Source organism: Emys orbicularis, chromosome 11 (genome assembly GCF_028017835.1).
Source record: "Emys orbicularis isolate rEmyOrb1 chromosome 11, rEmyOrb1.hap1, whole genome shotgun sequence".
Lineage (NCBI taxonomy): Eukaryota > Metazoa > Chordata > Testudines > Emydidae > Emys > Emys orbicularis.
In genome coordinates, this window is record NC_088693.1 from 38,685,970 (window position 1) to 38,706,992 (window position 21,023).

The window sequence follows — 21,023 nt, forward strand, 5'->3', positions numbered from 1 at the left end:
CTTGCTGCAGGAGGTTTTTGGAAGCGCTTGCAATGCCTCATGGGAACAAAATATTCTTGCAAGGGGGACTGGGAACATGGCTTCAACGTCCCATGGTGCAGTTTTCTCCTCCACACCCCGATCTCAACTGCAACCCATAATGTTTCATGCCATTAAAGGCTGGCATAGCCACATGTGTGCCATCTTCTGAGAAGCATGGACCCCGCTCAGCTGTGCACTCTTGTTTGGAGCATTACAAACACCACCTATCTTATCCTGCAGTATTTCCAGAGCTGGGAGAGGCGCACCCATGCAGAACATGGCAATGTCCTTCAAGTAGTCCTGCTGGAAGCCATAGAACGAAACAATTCCCTGTTGCTGCTGGCAGTCCTGCAGCAGCTGAACACAGTGGAGTGCTGTTTCTGGTCCCAAGAAACAAGCACTGACTGGTTGGATTGCATCGTTATGCAGCTATGGGATGATAATCAGTGGTTGCAGAACTTCCATATGTGCAAGGCCACTTTCCAGGAACTGTGTGCGGAGCTCTCCCCAGCCTTGCATTGCAGCGACAGTAAAATGAGACCTGCTTTGACAGTGGAGAAGCGAGTGGCAATTGCTGTGTGGAAGCTTGCAACGCCAGACTGCTACCAGTCAGTAAGGAATCAATTCGGAGTTGGTAAATCCACTGTGGGGGCTGTTATGATCCAAGTATGCAGGGCCATTAATCTCCTTTTGCTTAAGAAGGGTAATGCATCCGACGAAGTGGGCATTCACCCACGAAAGCTTATGCTCCAATACATCTGTTAGTCTTAAAGGTGCCACAGGACTCTCTGTTGCTTTTTACAGATCCAGACTAACATGGCTACCCCTCTGATACTTAAGAAGGGTAATGACTGTTGGCAATATGCAGGACATACTGGATGGTTTTCCTGCAATGGGGTTCCCTAACTGCGGTGGGGCGATAGATGGCACGCATATCCCTGTCTTGGCATCAGACCACCTTGCCAAAGAGTACATAAACAGCAAGGGATACTTTTCAATGGTGTTGCAAGTGCTGGTGGATCACCGGAGCCATTTTACCGACATCAACATGGGATAATCAGAGAAGGTGCATGACGCATACATCTTTAAGAACACAGGTCTGTTCAGAAAGCTGCAAACAGGGACTTTCTTTCTGGAATGCAAAATAACTGTAATTCTTCTGTCAGGTGGAGCCAGCAGCAACCAGGGCCGGGTTCAATATCTGGGGTTCCTTTCCATTGATACCACACAGAACTGGCTTGAGCTCCCACCCAGTAACCTGGGAAATTTACACACCAAATACTTCCCCACTTGCAAGCACAGAGTGAGAGCATGGAAAAGAAACTTTTAATTAAAGGAGGGAAGTAACTCAGAGTTAATTTGGGAAAACACCCCAAACAGGGTTCATAAACATAAACCATGAGTAAAAGACCCACTCCCAAGCAGGTTGGGCAGTGCCCTTTTCCCCTCAGGTTCTTAAGTCCAGCAACCCAAAAAGTCCCTTTCACGTGCCCAACCCTTCTCTGCACCCAACTCTCAGTTGCTGTCCTTGGTCAGTGCAGACCCAGAGTTCAGAGGTGCATCTGCAGAGTTCACCTCCCCCCTGGGTGGGGTAAAGAGGTACCTTACTTGCTCCGCTGCTTGGGCACTCGCTCGCCGCCCCTCTCTGCTGGCCACCCTGCTGGCTGCTCACCGGCTGCTCCTGCTGGCTGCCTGCTGGCTGCTTCCGCCAGCTGCCTGCTCACCGCTCTTGCCGCGCCTCTCCATCAGCTGCCCTGCTGGCCGTTTGTTGTGCCTCTCTGCCGCCCCAGGGCAAACAAATCATGAAAAACCCACTGTTAATATGAATGTTCTGTTCAAAATAAATGTTTACATGTTTAAAACACTTACCGACTGATCCTTCCCCTGATTCTGGGTCCGGGTTAACGCCTGGGGACGGTTGGTAGGGGATCTCTGTGAGGGTGATGAAGAGATCCTGGCTGTCGGGGAAATCAGCGTTGTAAGCGCTGTCGACTACCTCGTCCTCCTCATCTCCTTCCTCATCTTCCCCGTCCGCTAACATCTCCGAGGAACCGGCCGTGGACAATATCCCATCCTCAGAGTCGACGGTCAGTGGTGGGGTAGTGGTGGCGGCCGCACCTAGGATGGAATGCAGTGCCTCGTAGAAACAGGATGTGTGGGGCTGGGATCCGGATCATCCGTTTGCCTCTTTGGTCTTCTGGTAGCCTTGTCTCAGCTCCTTGATTTTCACGCGGCACTGCGTTGCATCCCGGCTGTATCCTCTCTCTGTCATGGCTTTTGAGACCTTCTCGTAGATCTTTGCGTTCTGTCTTTTCGATCGCAGCTCCGAAAGTACGGACTCATCTCCCCACACAGCGATCAGATCCAAGACTTCCCGATCAGTCCATGCTGGGGCCCTCTTTCTATTCTGAGATTGCATGGCCATCTCTGCTGGAGAGCTCTGCATCGTTGCCAGTGCTGCTGAGCTCGCCACGATGTCCAAACAGGAAATGAGATTCAAACTGCCCAGACAGGAAAAGGAATTCAAATTTTCCCGGGGCTTTTCCTGTGTGGCTGGTCAGAGCATCCGAGCTCGGACTGCTGTCCAGAGCGTCAACAGAGTGGTGCACTGTGGGATAGCTCCCGGAGCAATTACCGTCGATTTCCATCCACACCAAGCCTAATTCGACATGGCCATGTCGAATTTAGTGCTACTCCCCTCGTTGGGGAGGAGTACAGAAGTCGAATTTAAGAGACCTCTATGTCGAACTAAATAGCTTCGTTGTGTGGACGGGTGCAGAGTTAATTCGATTTAACGCTGCTAAATTCGACATAACCTCCTAGTGTAGACCAGGCCTAAGATAGCTTCACATTTTTAGAACTAGCTCACTTATCGTTAGTGAACTAAGTGGCCATATAAATGTTTTAGACTATCTCAGATGTCTGATTACAACAGAATATAAATAATTCATTATAGAAAATTACCTTGGTGGCGTTGATACGACAGGAACACAAATTGGATACAGCAATTGCAAAAGAACAGTACAGTACATTAAACAAGGATTTTAGGTATTTTGCTGAAGTACCCTGGACTGAGCTTCTTGGGTAAACTTTGCTGAGACTTCTTTTTTTGAAAAGATACTTTTCTAGTGAGAATGTTTTTGTTGTAAACTATGTACTATAAAATTTCTAGTTTATAGAAATGTAACGATAAGAGAAATTCAAAGTCCTTCCATGTAAATGTGTGAGTGTGTATACTGGAAATATATTGGTGGTAGTATAGCATGTTTTATGCTGGAAGTATTATACCTGTGATATGTAAACAGGAGGTACCTTTCAACAGACCTGGGAGGCAAGCAGGTAGTAGTATTTCCATTTTATAGATGAGGAAACTGAAGTACATATAGATTTCAGTTTCTGCAATACTGGTGGTAGGAAGTAGGGCTGCCCAGAGGATTCAGGGGGCCTGGGGCAAGGCAATTTCGGGGGCCCCTTCCATAAAAAAAAAGTTGCAATACTATAGAATACTATATTCTCATGGGGGCCCATGCAGGGCCCAGGGCCTGGGGCAAATTGCCCCACTTGTCCCCCCCCCCCCCCCCCCCCGGGTGGCCCTGTTAGGAATTTGGTGATAGTCAGGAACAGAACCCACCAACTCCTGCCTCCCACAATCATGCTTTTAAACGCATCCTTTTGGTGGCCTAACGAGGCCTTCCCAAAGTTAGGCCAAAAAAAAACCCCTTATACCATACTGTATTCTCTCTCCCCCACCGCCTTTTTAGCAGAAATCTGGGCTCTAAAATTATATGCAGCCAATACTTTTATTGAGAAAAATGACTCGATTGTTGAACAGTGTGTGCTAGAATACAACATAGTGCATTGTATTATCTACAGATTGTGTCTTTGAAATATTAAATTACATCACAATATTTTAATCCATTTCTCATTCTGAAAGTCCATTTTTATTGAATATGGAGTTGTATGTGAAAATCAATATGTAAAGAAAAGTGTAAGGCACTAAGAGAAAATGGAATGATGGGTGATTCACTATAATGATTGAGCTGTGCAAAGTCAAAGTTTATCAGAAGAGCTTTAAAAACGTGAACTGGAAAAATACATCAAAATACACTGGTATGAGAGGGTCTTTCCTTGTCTATTATGTTTTTGAACTGGGTTTACTTTGTTATGCAGTGTGCTCCATTTCACCATCTTGGCTTGAATGCACTAATTACCTGACCCCTCTTCCACAGCACCTGCAGTAGCCCAAGAGTTAATCTAGAGTAAGGAGGGCTGGTTTGTTTATTTTCTATTAACTTGTTGTTTGAAGATTCCACTCATGAAGGATTTTTTGTTATTAACCTGTTCTCTGCCCCAGGCCCCAATCCCGGAAGATGCTAAACTGCCACAAATCCCCTGAAGTTAATAGGAATTGAAGTTGATTAGTGCCTCTCAGAGGTGAAATACCTGGCACTATCAGCCCCCAAAGTTTTCCTTCTCTGCTTTTATTGTGAGGGCATGTCTGTGTACAAGAGCATGTGTTGTTTTTCCATCTCTCTCTCTAGGTTTTTACACAGCATCTGTCACTGGGGTAGATGAGTGCTTTTTGGTAATTTGCTTTTGTAGTAGTGGAGACTGAGTCCATGTGTAAATGTGTAATCACCTTCCTCATACATTGTACAGTGAGCAATGTTATTTCACAATGGCAATATATCAAATGCATAGTAAATTGCACTCACGCCTAAATCCCTCTTTGAAGATGTCCCTTAGCCAGACTTCTTACAGGGTGAATATCCAAGAGAATATACTTGCTATACAGGTCGGGATATACAAATGTTTAATTTATAAAGATAAGGAATGGGCCCTGACTTATTCCATTATACCATGTAAAGATATTTTCACTTTTCTTTCTGAAGCTAATTGGCCATCAAAGTTTTCTAACACATTAATCTTTCTGATGGATATTAACATACAGGAATATCTTGTTTAGGTTCAGTGTGCAAAAAAAAAAAAAAATCAGTATTCATAGTGTTTTTTCTTGCTGTAGATTAAGGTGTTGTTAATACTTCAACCATAACAGCTTTGTGTGCATATCCAATACTCATTACTATTTATCTATCTATATAATCTAGCTGTACAATGAAAGCCTTAACTGATTTTCCAGGTCATTGCTGCTATTGGTAATTATCGGACAGTGGCATTCTCCTTGCACCTTATTGCAGCCACTTCCATGGGGGAGGACCCAGAGCAATTTGCTTCTGGACTTGCCTTAGGCTTCATTTCTGAATTCAGTTTAGATGGCTACGGGCCCACATCTGATAGCCAGAATGATACATTTATAATTTATTAATTTTAATTCTTTCAACGTTCTTTTGATAAGTTACTCCATAAAAATAACAGCTAAAGTTTAAAATTAATAGATTTTATCTAGTATGCCTATTATTATTTTTGAAGCCTGTTAGAGAAGAAAAATTATGCAAATTGGTGTCACGCTAGGCTACTGCGCACATGCTGGTAATGCATAATAACTAGCTTACTGATGAAAATACTTCATCTTGAGCAAGACCTATTGTCGGCACTCAGGATTATAGTATGTATCATGGTTAACAGTTTATTATTATTTTTCTTGTGGATAAAGGATAATGTCCAATTTTATTAAAAAGTCTCATTAATATAAAACTGCCTTAAAAGTAATATTCAAGCACTCCAGTGATGAAATATGATTGATTACATTATAAAATGAAGGTGTATTGCAAAATGATTGGGAAAATCCCTTCAAAAAATTAAACAGTTGCTGTTCACTCCCTGTGAATGGCTAAGTGGCTTTAATTCTACAGCTCATACTTGTAAAAGACTCAATAAATAGATCAGGCTCAGGACCAATTAGTGTCACATTAATCTTTAGTAATAATGAAGTGAAGCTGCTAGGGATTGAACCGATTTATCTGTACCCTCCATGACAAGCACCTGAAGTTAATGCATGCTGTATTGTCTAGTACAGGACACTGGAACACAATTCAGAATGTGCAGCATTGGCAGATGTGAAGAGCTATTTCTTAGTCCTGAAGAAATCTGATATTTCTTAGTGGGAGAAAAATCCAATATAAGATAAGCTGGTTTCAGAAAATAGGTCACTAATGTAAGTTTGCAGTTATTTTCTTTCCAGTTATTTTCTTTCCAGCTTTCTCCTGCACCTGCCTTAGATTTCTTTTCTCCTTCTGTGCACACAGCATCTCAAGCTTTGTAAGTAGAATGTGGTGAAAGGCTGTTTCTGGTCTAAGGGTCACTGTTCTGTTCATAGCCCTTCATCCCTACATTTACACCACTAGCACATGCATTTTTGTTTGTGCTGTTAAATTGCTGTCAAAGGAGGTGTAGAAAACCTTTTCGGGTATTGATTTTCACACACAGGGAGCATAGTTTGTAGTCTCTTGATTTGCCACCTGCAGTTTATAACTGAATGGGCTCATGGGATTATAAACTTCATTTTAGCACTGAACTCCCAGCTTGAGGCAAAATTGAAATGTATTAGCTATTAGAGATTTGCAATTGTTTTAATGTATTTCACTTACAGGAATTTTAGTTAGATGGCTAAGACAAATAATAATTTTGCAGTGGCAATGCCACTGATTAGGAATTTAAAAAAAAAATTGTTAATTTTAACTGACTGACAACTGGATCTTATCTTGAAAAATCTCATCTGCTTAATATTATTTTATGTTAACTATTTTTAATATTTTTAATTTAATATTTATCAATCAAATGTAACTAATCAGATAAATCATTTTATTACTTTTATCCAATATTGGATATGTTGAATGATCAAAACTCTAGATGTAGCACTGTTAATTTTACTGTAAAATGAACTGCACTATTGTCATTCATTAGCTGTTAAGGGCTTTATCCTAAGTGGTATTGAGCACTGAAAATTCCCATATATTTCAATGCAGGTGCTCATTACCATTGAGGATCGGACCTCCCAAGACAATGCAAGTGTACCTGTTTTTATCTCGTTAGTTATTCATTATTTTTTTGCATTTATTCATTAATTTGAGCCATAGCAAAACGTTAATATTTGCACCACTGAACACAGATTTCTCTGCTAAACTCTGGGCAAAATTATACATATTCATGAATTTACTCCAAGCAGAAATTTTCAATTTTTGCTCAGAAATTTTGAAAATTTAGTTTTTCATTGCAAAATAACAGTTTTCTACCTACAAAATATACCTTCTTTGTAGAAAAAAGAAAAAAGAAAAATTGAAGATCAAACTGACATGTTTCCCTTTTTTTTTGCAAATTTGTGAGAAATGCAATTAGGCTTCAGTGGCAGTGGTGAAAATTATTTATTTTTGTACAGCTTTGTTTAGTCAAACTGTTTCTAACCTGCCATCATTAATCCAGCACCATTATATTTATGCTGACCCTTCCTGAAAACTCTTTAAGTTTCATGGGAGAACATGTACTTTGTAAATGGACTTTGGATTTCTTTTTATCTGTCTGGCTTTCTTAAATAATTGCTTAAGCATCTTCCTGAGTCCAGATGCATCACTGTCTTGTACACATTCCATTGAGAAGTGCCATTCTGTGATGGTCCAAAATCTATTCTGCTAAACCCATGAAATTTTCACTTCCATAGAAGTGAATGGAACTGAATGGTTATAACTGATGGTTGAATTTGTTCCATAGGATCATATGTTGCCATTGACATCATTGGAAGTTTTTTGCATGGGTCAAGGGTAATATATGGCTCTGAAGGGTACAGTTTTCTCCTGAGGTATGAATGATCACATTAACGTGCACCAAGATGAGATCAGACACCTTGATAGTTGTTTTTTAAAAATTAAAACAGTGTGAAAATTTACTTTAGGATTATTTTGCCTTTTAACTCAGAATTGTGTAGTTTAATGGGCTATATAGTTCAAACAAGTAATAGGACCATGCAGGAACATATGGCCATTAAAAACTAGAGATGAGCCAGGGCCAGGGCTCATATCTATCTTTAATCCCTTCCTTTTGTACCAAACCCTAATAGTCATTCCCTCTATTCTTAAATATGCAAGCAGTCTGAGAGGAGATGTCTTATCAAACACAAGTTGTGAGGCCTCATTCTGGGAACCCAGAGCAGCCCTCTCTAGGGTTAATATTGCATCTTTTGCCAGTCCCACAAGAGCATAAAAATGACTCCCCTAAGGAGCAAGTTGGGATGATTCATAGATTTCAAGGCCAGATGGGACCATTGATGATGATGATTGTAGGCTGCAGAAGGAGGGGTCCCACTGAGGGCTAAGGTCCAAAAATGACACCAGAGGTGGAAGAAGTCTGGAAGTGAATGCCCAGGAAGCAGTGTAAGGCTGATTTTCCTGGTACCTGTGGTGCTGAAGGGCCCAGGCTGACAGTCATGCAGCCATGGAGCAGAGCCAATATAGAGGTGGCCGTAGAGAGCTTGATAGGTGACTGGTGAGCAATGGGGGTGAGCCAAAGGAAAGAGGTAGTCCAGGAGGAGTAGAGAAGTTGAGGGGAGGGGTTCTTAGTGTCCCAGCTCTAGAGTGGATAGTGGGCTTACACAACATTCCTGGGCTTATACAACACCCCTAGTAGGCCTGAAGGATCCTGCATTTGGAGGATACAATTTAGGTAAACACAAATAAATGATCTTTTCTGTGCCTATTTGTGTGAGTAATAAACAGGCCAGACAATAGTTTTACAATCTAATACCACCAATTATAATACTGTACTTAGAGGGGCTGCTTAGTATTGGAGTACACCAAACCCAGTAGTGTGCCATTTGTACCATTTGGAGGCGAGCATTGTAGGCTCTTCAGCAGCTATGCCTTTTAGGCACTAGCCCTGGTGGGTCCCAGTAACCACTCAGACACAGGGCTAAGGAAAGGGAAAGGTTGCAAATACCCTAAGTACTGGGCCTTAAACAGTTACAGTTCAAACTGAGCAATAACGGTTCTTGTTTGGGCCCCAGGGCAGTCCAGTGGAGAGTCAGGGCTCTTCAGACCTAGTACCTGGGGTTGCCCTCCCCAATTCAGTCTCTACTCAAGCAGTTAGGAGCTTGTGGGTTTTCAGGCCAGGCTCAGTTAGTGTCTCTTATTGGGACCCCTCTGCACTGGCCTCCTGCCCATCCGTGGCTGCTCCCCCATAAGTCCTTCACACACCATCGTCTGTTCCACACATTGCTCTGCAGATGGTTCCTGGGGATTCCTCTCTGTCTCCAGTTTCTCTGCATCTCCTGGCTCGCCATGCAGGCGCTGCTTCCCAATAAAGCCTGCCCATTTCCTGGTTCAGGATTCACCTTACCAGGCCAGGAGGAAAGTGATGTGCAGTGGGGAGAAGGCTGATGGGTGCTGTAGTCCCCTGCTTTGCAGATCCATCACACTACACTGTGAGACAATGTGAATGACACAGCTTCAGGCTTCTCTCATATATAAAGTGGCACAAGGAGGGCTAACTTTCAAAGAATTGGTAACTAATGCAACAAACGATGGTAACAAGCGCAACAAAAACATTTCATTGGGCTCAGGTCTGGATTGTACACATGCACCATTTTCCAGGATATTTATGAAAAGGTTTCTGGTTTGTACTTAGGCTTATAGAAGAGTTTTATTCCAACAATATGGAACCTCGTTTTCTGAAGTTACGTTTTTACCAATTCTGTTCTTTCAGAACTATTAGGATTTTGTAAGGCTTTTACTGTTGGGTTAAGGTGTTCAAAAAATTTAAGAGCCACCATAATTATGTTGTAAATGCCCTCTTTGTTTCTGACGAAGCCAATAACAATAAAGTGCAAGTAATGGATAAAGTGCATTGGGAAGGCAGTTTCTTGCAGCTCTTACCAACAAGTCAATTAAAGAGCATCCTCGATGGGATCCAAATTGAGTGTGGTCCAAATCCGCTTGGCTATATGAATAGAGGCTGTGATGTGGAACCTTATGTGTTAAAGTATGGAGCAAGAGAAATGGGAAAATCCTTCATCCTTAGAGCTTTGACAGGAATATACTGGACCCCCTGAGAGCAGAAACAATCAGTGCTTGTAAAATTGTATCTTTAGCAGACAGTTAAAGCAGATTTTCAAATACTTAGGGATAAGCCACATAGGACTTGCCAAACTTCTGCAAAAAGTTGGCTACGGTGTGGCATTTCCAAAGTCTTTTATTTTGAGAGGAACATTTCACCATAGTATTTAGGGGACTTAGCCTATTACTTTGTTGCCCTACAGGCATTTTTAACAAATCATATTTTGCTTTTTTTAGTCAGTGCCTATGTGGCACATAACTGGAGACAATAAACATGGCTGTTATGTGTCACCGAGCCATAGAGTTTAAGGCCAGAAGGGAACACAGGATCATTTGTCTGACCACCAACACCCCCCCAGCACCCACACACTAAACCCAACAACTGAAATTAGACCAAAATATCACAGCTCACAGGAGACTAGACTATTCTGGGCCACTGGCAGAGATTAGGAGGGACTAAGGTGCACCAGTGCCTGAGGTCTTGCAATGGCAGGGAAATTATTAAGTGAGATATACCCGGATAATCAGGGCAAGTGACCTGTACCTACATGCTGCAGAGGAAGGCAAAACTCCCCAAGGTCTCTGCCAGTCTGACCCGGGGGAAAATTCCTTCCCAACCCCACATAAGGTGAGCAGATAGACCCTGAACATGTGAGCAAGAACCAGAAAGTCAAGCACCTGAGAGAGAGAGAGAGAGAGAGAGAGAGAGAGAATGCTCTGTGCCACCTCTGAGTCCTGGCCCCCCCAGTCCAGTGCTCCATCTCCAGCTGTGGCCATCCCTTGTGCTTCTGAGGAAAGAGTTAAAAAATATAGGTATGTTTCCACTGCAGTAAAGAAATGTTAGTCAATTGCCAGCTGTATTCTCCTAACTCATGCAGTTGGCTGCCACAAATCTTCTTTAAATACTCGACAGCACACGCACACACATACACACTTTCTCTTTCTTTTTCCTGCAGTACTCTATATTTTACCACTGATCTATATATTTTTCATACACCTGAAGAAAATTTTGATGGCGAAAAATATCTATGATAGAAGATTATTTTGTGGGTCTGTTTTAAGTGCAACAGTCAGATTCTGAAGGGGAAACTACTAAAACAGAGCTACAGATTAACCAGATAATTTTCTTACCTTATTTCAGTTCTCAGTAGCTGAATGAGTTGGCTGGCATTTGGATTTCATTGACATTATGTCTATTGCCATTCGGTGGACAATTATTGTTTCATTCAGGAATGAGGCTCACTTTCATTCTGTCATTGCTACTAGTACCTCTTGGTTTTGGTTTTAAATAGTGTAAATTTTACAATGCATGTCCAAGCTTGTGAGCACAGTTTCTTGGGTAAATCCTTTAAGTAATTTGGACTTTCTTTTGCTATTCCTTTAAATAAATGTTTATAATAGTAGGGCTGCCAATTAATCGCAGTTAACTCATGCGATTAACTCAAAAAAATTAATCGCAATTAATCACAGTTTTAATCACACTGTTAAACAATAGTATGCCAATTGAAATTTATTAAATATTTTGAATGTTTTTCTACATTTTCATATATATTAAAGTGTGTATTATTTTTGATTAAAAACATTTGCACTGTAAAAATGATAAACAAAAGATGGTATTTTTTGATTCACCTCATACAAGTACAATCTCTTTGTCGTGAAAGTGCAACTTACAAATGTAGATTTTTGTTGTTGTTACATAACTGCACTCAAAAACAAAACAATGTACAACTTCAGAGCCTAAAAGTCCACTCAGTCCTACTTCTTGTTCAGCCAATTGCTAAGACAAACAAGTTTGTTTACATTTACAGGCGATAATGCTGCCCTCTTCTTATTTACATCACCAGAAAGTGAGAACAGGCATTTGCATGCCATTTTTGTAGCCAACATCGCAAGGTATTTATGTGCCAGATATGCTAAACATTTGTATACCCCTTCATGCTTCAGCCACCATTCCAGAGGACATGCTTCCATGCTGATGATGCTTGTTAAAAAAATGCGTTAATTAAATTTGCGACTGAACTCCTTGGGGAACTGCATGTCCCCTGCTCTGTTTTACCCGCAGTCTGCCTATATTTCATGTTATAGTGGTCTCGGGTGATGACCCAGCACATGTTCATTTTAAGAACACTTTCACTGCAGATTTGACAAAACACAAAGGTACCAAGGTGAGATTTCCAATGATAGCTACAGCACTCGACCCAAGGTTTAAGAATCTGAAGAGCATGCTTTCAGAAGTCTTAAAAGAGCAACACTCCGATGCGGAAACTACAGAACCCGAACCACCAAAAAAGAAAAGTAACCTTCTGCTGAACGTGTGTTGGTCCGCACTGTTTTGGATTGTTATCGAGTAGAACCCATCATCAGCATGGACGCATGTCCCCTGGAATAGTGGTTGAAGCATGAAGGGACATATGAATCTTTAGCGCATCTGGCAGGTCAATATCTTGCAATGCCGGCTACAACAGTGCCATGAGAACGCCTGTTCTCATTTTCAGGTGACACTGTAAACAAGAAGTGGGCAGCATTATCTCCTGCAAATGTAAACAAACTTGTTTGTCTGAGCGATTGGCTGAACAAGAAATAGGACTGAGTGGACTCCGTTTTATAAAGAGATTTCACTACAGTACTTGTATTAGATGAATTGAAAAATACTATTTCTTTTGTTTTATTACAGTGCCTATACTTGTAATAAAAAATAAATATAAAGTGAGCACTATACACTTTGTATTCTGTGTTGTAATTGAAATCAATATATTTGAAAATGTAGAAACCATCCAAAAATATTTAAATAAATGGTATTCTATTATTGCTTAACAGTGCGATTAATCGTGATTAATTTTTTTAATTGCACGATTAATCACGATTAATTTTTTTAATCGCTTGACAGCCCTATCTAATAGTATTGGCGTGAATGAAGCACCATAAGGGAGAGGAATATGTAATTTTCCACACATTTCTCTGTCAGTGCATCTCAGTCGAGATATTCATCAGTTCTGCTTAGCTGGTCCTGGGGATTTATCTTTACTACAAACCAAAAATGGTGCCAAATGTATGCTTACTTTGTGATGTGGACTAAATCTACAGTAAATATTAGGAGAAAACCATCCAAATAATTCACTTATGACTTAGTTTAGGACTGAAACCTCAGCCCTGCGAGTGAGTGGTAGACATGGGCTCAAGAGATGGAATTCAGAACTGGATTTTCCCCAGAATTCAGTTCTATCCAGAGCTTGGTTTTGATTCAGCACAATTCAAATATAGGGGTCAGCCGTGAAGTTTGGAGCTAGATTCAATTTTCCCAAGGTTTGTCATTGTTCAGGTCCAGGGTTTTGGTCTGGGCTCAGTCACAGTGTTGCTATGTCTCACAATTTTATCATGGGTCTTGCTGCTTTGGTCTATTTGAGCTACACATAATGACCTGAGGAGCTGCATCTATCATGGGATTTTCTGGCCCTTAACAGAACTGAGCAGGAGGCATATTCAGGTTCAGAAAAGATTGAAAGAAGGAAGCTACTGTTCATGGTCTTTCTCTTGGTACTGTAATCTGCAAACAGCTCATCTTGACCTATCTGCTGACCACCCGAAAGTGTGCCTGTTACTGGATTTACCTCTTGAAGGTGACTATGCCCTCTTCATAAGTAAGAAGGGTACAGAGAGAAGAGAAATGGCAAGGGACCCCATGGGCTAATGCAAGGAGGGCTGGGAACTACATGTACCTTGTTCATTTAGTAGTTTCTGTACTCAAGTGATGTTTGCCCTGTAAACTGCAATTAAGACTAATGATTTTTTATTATCCCTGGTCCCTCTCAGTCTGTCTTGCTTGTACCTCACTCCATTGGCTCATAATGCTATTCAGAAGTGGACCTGCCCTATTTATTTCCTTCCCTGCCTAACTTTCCTACACCTCAATGTGAGTTTCACAGAGGTCAGGGCCTTTTTTCTCCATCTCCCTTTATGACTGATCCTCAGCCTCAAGAGAAATCTCTGCTCGAAACTCTGTGATCTCCTTGTCAGTGACAAAATGAGAATAGTTACAGATTAGTGCTTTGATGAGTTCTTTTGAACATTTAATTTCCAGATATTGACATTCTCTTTGTTTTGCCCCATTCAGCAAGAGAGGCCAGAAGGAGTCAGACTAGCAGAAGGAGCTTTTCTGACTATTGATTTTCCTGTGCCTTTCAAGGGTTCGTTAGTTCCACTAACAACAACTGCTTGTTTAGTGGCTGGCTGGGTAAGAACATCAGTAAGAGACAGAAAGCAGGCTGATGTAGCAATAGCTGAGTGTGTTGACTTTTTCTGAATAGGCCTGAGTGGGGCCTTAATACTAGGGCCCACTCAGTTGCAACAAAAACGAAATTGAATTCACTGCAAAGGCTGAATATTTGATTTTGAATGTGATATTTTTGATGGTTCTACTGTTTAAATAGGCGCTAACAGGTTATGCAGCCAACTACTTCACAAGAGCAGCTTTAACCTACTCTAGTACAAGTGGTGATAGAAGCGGAGCCAGAATGCTATGCAAACACTAACAACATGCAGAGTTGTGCATATGGAACAATAACAATATTTTCTATTTCATTGTGTAAGTGTATGTACTGGAATTGCTGTTGTGCCCACTACCAGCTAGAAGTGGAGTCCAAAAATGTTTAGTACTGTACATCATGACTTTCATAAGCACTAGGCTGGAGCTGAACCTTGTACTAATTTCAGGGCTATGGCAAACCTGTCCAGATGGCTCATTTTACACGGGATGAGATATTGACTGTCTATTGAAAAGCAATGGAGAAGCCTCTGTTGCTATATATCATATTTGCAATTTCAGTGAGGCAACAGTAAAAATAACACAATCAAGCAATTGTTGACTCTGTTATCCTTGTTTGTTGGTCTCTCGTATCATGTCCTCTCACCTGCTGTATGAGGCATTGGAATCTATGATACATTAAACAGGACAAGGAGGGATCCTTATTCTGCTTTGAAAACAGGAACAGTTTGCAAAATCCAAGTATAATTTCTTTTTTTAATTTTTTACATCTCAATATCAGATTTGTGAATAACGATACTACAATGACACACACAACTGATTTTTGAATCATCATGCTTGATATTTCAGATAGCTACTTTTTGTGCATTTGGAGTTAGATGCTATTGAACACTGGATTATTGGATACTCGTTTTGATTCTGATTTATTTTTTGGCTGAATATCAATATGAATACATTAATACATGCAAAGATTTGAATTTTCTGCTCTATTTGGAACATGCTTTTTATATAATCTTCTATATTTTATAGTGCATTTTTAGAGAATGAAAGATGATGGTTTGCAAAAAGATCCACTAATTTGGGAGCACTGTTCTGAGGGAAAAACAAGTTGCATAGTAAGAGCACCCATTGCCTTTATGTTTTTGGAGATGCGTCAGATTTATCCTGTCTTTCTTCAAAAGAGGAGATAAAGTAGGTAACCATAAGTGTAATATTTGCTTCCCATATTATGCAGCATTAAGAGATAACATGATCGCTTTCCTCAAAATCCTTTCTGAAAACTGTGGTTAACAGTGAGCATTGAGTTACAGATTGTCCTGATCGTGCCAATGCCATGTCTTCTTTACATCCTCCTTTCTTTTTTTGATAATGAGTTCAACTTCTGCTATTTTTATTTCAGAAATGCTGTTAAGTGATGATGCTACACAATGAAAGATAGTTTTCTGTAAGTGCAGTTAACAAACATCTGTACTTGTATTTGAAAGTTTTTTAGCTGTCATGCCAGATCTGACTAAATTTGTATTGAGAGAGAGAGAGAGAGACGAGGTAGGCGAGGTAAATCTCTTTTATTGGACCAACTTCTGTTGGTGGAAGGGACAATCTTTCAAGCTTCACTGAGCTCTTCCTCAGGTCTGGATAAAGTAACCAGAGAGTCTGCGCTAAATACAAGGTGGGACAGATGATTAAGCAGAAGGGTTCCACACATGCTGTAGGCGGGTGACTAAAATGAAGTGGGAATTAGCGGTTAGCAGGCAGTAGGGTATGTTGTAAATTGTTGTAATGAGCCATAAACCAGTGTCTCTGTTTAAGTCCATGGCTTTTAGTGCCCAGCAGAGTTATGAATTTAAGTCCCCAGGCTCGTCTTTTGAAGGTATTGTGCAGGTTTCCTTTGAGGACGAGGACTGATAGGTGAGATATTGAGTGATCACTTTGTGAAAAGTGTTCGTCCGTGAGTGATGTGTTTTTGTCTTTTCATTTTTCTGTGTGAATTCATTTGAGAGCCAGAAAGGACCATTATAACCATCTAGTCTGACCTCCTGTATAACACTGGCCATAGAAATTCCCTAAAATAATTCTTAAAACATATGTTTTAGAAAAACAAGTTTAATTTCTTGCTGGAGAGAGAGTGTCTATTTTGGAATAAAGGGAACACTCTCCAGACATGGCCAAGCAGATGTTGCACTCTGTGGATAGTTTCTTCTATCACCCAAGCTATTCACTTTGGCAGATGGACTTTTACTAGGCTTATTTAAATTTTAGGCTATCATCTCCTCTTTAAAAAAAAAAATCACAGGCCTGCTGCCCAATTCGACCTTAGTGTAAGTGGGTGCAAGTCCACTAAAATCCATTGAGTTGCACCTGCTTTGTATTTGGTCACTTCTGTGTTTGTATATAAGGTTAGGTGCAGTACTGTGGGCTGGCTGATGCCATCTGGTCATTTCTGAAATACCCCTACTGCACAGTCACAAATAGCCTCTGTGTAAAGCTGCTCCACTCCCAGTAGTGTTAATTGCCAAATCTTTATTTTTCTACATCTGGTGTAGACTGCTTTTTGCTTGCCAATTGGGTGTTGTACACTAGAACAGACTTAACTACTGAAAAGTATCCCCCATCTGGTGGATGAACTCACAGAATTCTTATGGTCTGTAGGCAACTGAAACACCCTCTGGTGAGGTCAGTGGAAGTACTACTACTAAGCTTACCATAGCTTTAAGCCACTCTTTGTATTCCATATGAGGGAGATTTTGGGAGAACAGAAAAGGGAAAAGGGATCATCAAGTTCAGCCTCCTGCACAACTTAGAGACATTGCAACTTAGCATTTGGCTGTTTGGTTTTGTAGGCTTTTCTATTATAAACATTTTAACATTATTATTTAACATTTATTTTGTGCTAGCACTTAAAGGCCTCAACCAGGCTGGGGACTCATTGTGTTTGTCACTGTATAAATATATAGTAAATGACAGTCCCTGCCCGAAAGCACTTATCTTCATAAAACTTAGTCATATGGAAAAAGACAAACAAAGGTTCATTGTAATAAAAATAGACCAAAAGGTATATGATTTTGTATAGTCTTGTTTTTATTTTAAATGTTACAGTAATGAAGAACATTTCCAATATTGTCCTTGTCTTTTAAGGATAAAACATTTACAAATTCATGTTCATCACTGTGCTGTACACAATGGCCACTGAATTTCTGTTGACAGACACATCTTTTCTATCCTGATCAGATAATAAATTCACACAGACTTAACAAAAAAAAGTACATTCAAGAGCTCCCACTTCATTTCATGACCCTTTGTCAGCAATAAGTATCTCCAGTCAGCCCCATGGTTCTTTCAAAGTAAAGAATCCTCTTGCTAGCTTGTCATGACTGGGGATGAAAATATTATGTAGGTAACTGTAGTTTACAGGGAAGGGCAAATAAGTCAATGAACATTGTATTTCAGGTAGATTGTTTAGCTTGTTTTGCGGGTCAGTCATGTTTGGGTTTATTTGGAATTGGGTTCTAGTTTGAGCCTGAGCACTGCCACTCACGAACGTTCCTCCGCACCCCACAGATGGGTGCACCCCACTTTTTTTCACAAAACTGGGCATTTGTCCCATTTGCTGATGATCAGTTGGCAAGAGCAAATGGGACAAATGCCCAGCAAGTTGGGATGTCGGGGACAGGTCTTAAAAAGGGGACTGTCTCAGCCAAAACGAGACGTATGGTCACCCTATGCCCTGAACAAATGAGCCAGTAACCAAACTCAAAGCCCCCTTCCTTAAACCTTCAAGCTAATGTAGACTTTCCAACATGACCTGCTTCTCTATTTGTGTCCTTTAGACTTTGGAGAAAGGACTTGTTCCTTGAACAGTGTCAAGCACATTGCTGGGGCTTCAGAAATTTTAACATGGACTTTTAGAGTCTGATATAAAGAACCAAAGTATTGTAAATAATAAGGTTGGATTTAAGGAGTACAATGGCCATACAATTAAAAAAAATGCATAAACTAAACATGAATTTTAACTTTGTGTTTATAAAACTCACCACACATTTCCAAGGTCACTCTCTCCCTTTATTGAAGACCAGACAGAATGTCCCTGGCTTCAGATGGGAGGCACTATATTACTATGTTTCCAGTCGTAATTTTCCCACATGAATCCTCCTGACGCAACTAGTGAGAATAAGAACATTAGAGGATGCTATTTACACAATAAAAATATGGACCAAATTCAGCCTGAAGTAAGTGAGCACAATTCTGCTGAAGTCAATGGAGTTGAGCCACCTTCCACCAGAGTTAAACTGACCCAGTACCTATATCATGATAACAACGCAGGCTGCTTGCTCTCCCTGATTACTGGCACTGTTCACTCACTTCTTCAGCCTGCCAGCTTTCTTCCTGCTGGATCTCCCCTTTCCTGGCTTTCCCTTCTGGCTGTATGTTAGTTCCTTTCCAGAACAATCAAATTTTAATCACAGGTTGGATGGGTATTTGGAGATCTTTAAAATAGTTGTGCCCAAAATCTTGCTCAAGGTCCTAATAATTAGGGAATGTGTCCTTCCTTATGCATTTTTCTCAGTTTCTCTCCTGTTTTCTCTCCAAGAGCCCCCACTACTTCCCTTCTCAGGTCCCCAAGGCAGGGCCCCTTCCCTGCTCACAAGAATCCATCTAAAGCATAGATTCACTTGAGAGCCATTTGGTCCAAATGCTAGAGAAGAAGACAGCAGAGCTCAACACTGCCTTTCAGGGCAACAGGCAGAGTACCCCAACTCTGTAAAGCTGAAGATTGGGAAAGAGAAATGTTCAATGTGGCCATATTTATTTATCCACTGGTGATGTTCTGGGTTCTGATTTGGCTCTTCCTTTGCCTGCCCTGTTGGTTCAGTGCTCTATAGTTAATAGTAGTGCTCAGGGCAGAAGGAAGCCATCAGTAGCTGCTTATTGGTTCCATTCTGTTCCATATTCTGTGCTCGATCTGTTTCCTCAGCTAGCTGGTTAAATAAATAAATAAATGAATGAATAAGAAACAATTTGTTAAATCCCATAAAATTTAACAAATGTACAAACTTTGTTTTCCAGGACGCCACTATATGGATTATTTCAATATAATCCCAATATGATTGGACTCGCATCATTAGCTGATCCTTCAGATACCTGGGAGATTATAGAGACCATTGGAAAAGGCACTTATGGTAAAGTCTATAAGGTTGCCAATAAGAAAGACGGGAGTCTGGCCGCAGTAAAAATTCTGGATCCTATCAGTGTAAGTAAAAGATTATAATCCTATTTTAATCATAACTTCATTGTTAACATTAAAAGGTTTTACTCTCAAACAGGCTTGAAGCTCTGACTCAAAGTTTAGGCAAACTGAAAACAAGCTGGAGGGACCTGTTAAATATATTATGAGCAGATGTGGGCTACTTGGTTTGGAAAGAAAAAAAAAAAACTGCATCCAGCCTCACACTGACCCCTTTGTAAGGCTCTTTTGTATAACTTAGGACACAGTCCTACAAGGTGCTACGCAGAGCAGACTGAATTATCTGTTTAAAATAATTAATTTTGCCTTTTTTCTATTTGTGAACCATTCATGACTTGACAAAATGTTATGGTTAGTCATTATTCACAAATATTCATCAGTAGTTTTTTGCAAACAAGTTTCAGCCAATGAGATGTTAGAAAACTGTTCACTGAAACTATTCTCACTGAGTGACTGGTCATTTAAGTCGCATAGTATTGTTTCTGCTCCCTGATTGGATGACTGAAACTTTTCAAACAGCAGAATAGCAAATTGCAAATGACACACAGCAGATGGTAAATAAATAGGGAATATGCTTGTTCACATTCAAATGTGTGTGTTCATATGATGAACAGCCAACCCCTAAACATCATCACAAGAATAATGAGGGGAATGAATCTGGTTGACTCAAACAGCCACTTGGAAATTGCACCTTGTTTTGTGGTTTTCAGCCAACTCTAGTTCTGAGCACTTTCAACTCACAAAGACCTCTGATGTGAGTGGGAGTGAAAGTTGCTTAGCACCTGGTAAGATCTCCCCTTTTCATAGCCTTATGTGTTATTCAAAATCAGCATTCATGCTGACCTTGATTTCTGGCAGTGCACCTGGGTAGTTCGCTGGTACAGATTTTAGGTATCCAAGGTTGCAGCAATTGGAGCATGAACATGATCAGATTGCACGGTGGCATTTCCAATACACTAATGGTAATATCTTACATTCATATAGTGCTGTTCATCAGAAAGGATCCCATATCACTGTAAAATCTATACAAACTCTATAATGGAATTCCTTCACCCACCACTGAAGTGCTGCCAGCTGTAGAATAGAAAGCAGCAGCTTTTTTACAGTGCACAGGGATAGTACACAATAGTTAAGACAGGAATTGAAGAAGAATATTGTCGGGAACTCAGCTGGCTGCAGTTGCCTAGCAACCCAATGAGCTCAGCTGGGCCCAGTAAACCCTCATTAAGTGACTGTTCTCCCTGATTGGATGAAGAGCCAACTGATCCCCATTTAAACCTGGTTGCATCAGCAGCACCCGAAGCTGCGTCAGACCTGCTTCCTGTCCAGCCCTTGCTCCTCTCCAGCCCTGCCTACCTCTGAACCCCTAACTCCTGGCTTTAACCACCGGCTTGGCTCCTGACCACAACTCCAGCTCTGCCCTTTGCTTCTGTTTTGATCTCTGGCTCCAACCATTGGCTTGCCTTCTGGCCATACTTCCAGTTCTACCCTCTGATTC

General features: G+C 40.9%; 1 protein-coding gene across 1 annotated transcript in view; it reads left to right on the plus strand.

Annotated features, from left to right (window-relative positions):
- MYO3B (myosin IIIB) overlaps positions 1-21,023 on the plus strand; it is a 296,479-nt gene that overhangs the window by 16,865 nt on the left and 258,591 nt on the right. The window contains exon 4 of the mRNA XM_065413693.1: positions 19,348-19,531. Coding sequence (XP_065269765.1) covers positions 19,348-19,531 — 184 coding nt within the window. The remainder of the gene's footprint in view (positions 1-19,347; positions 19,532-21,023) is intronic.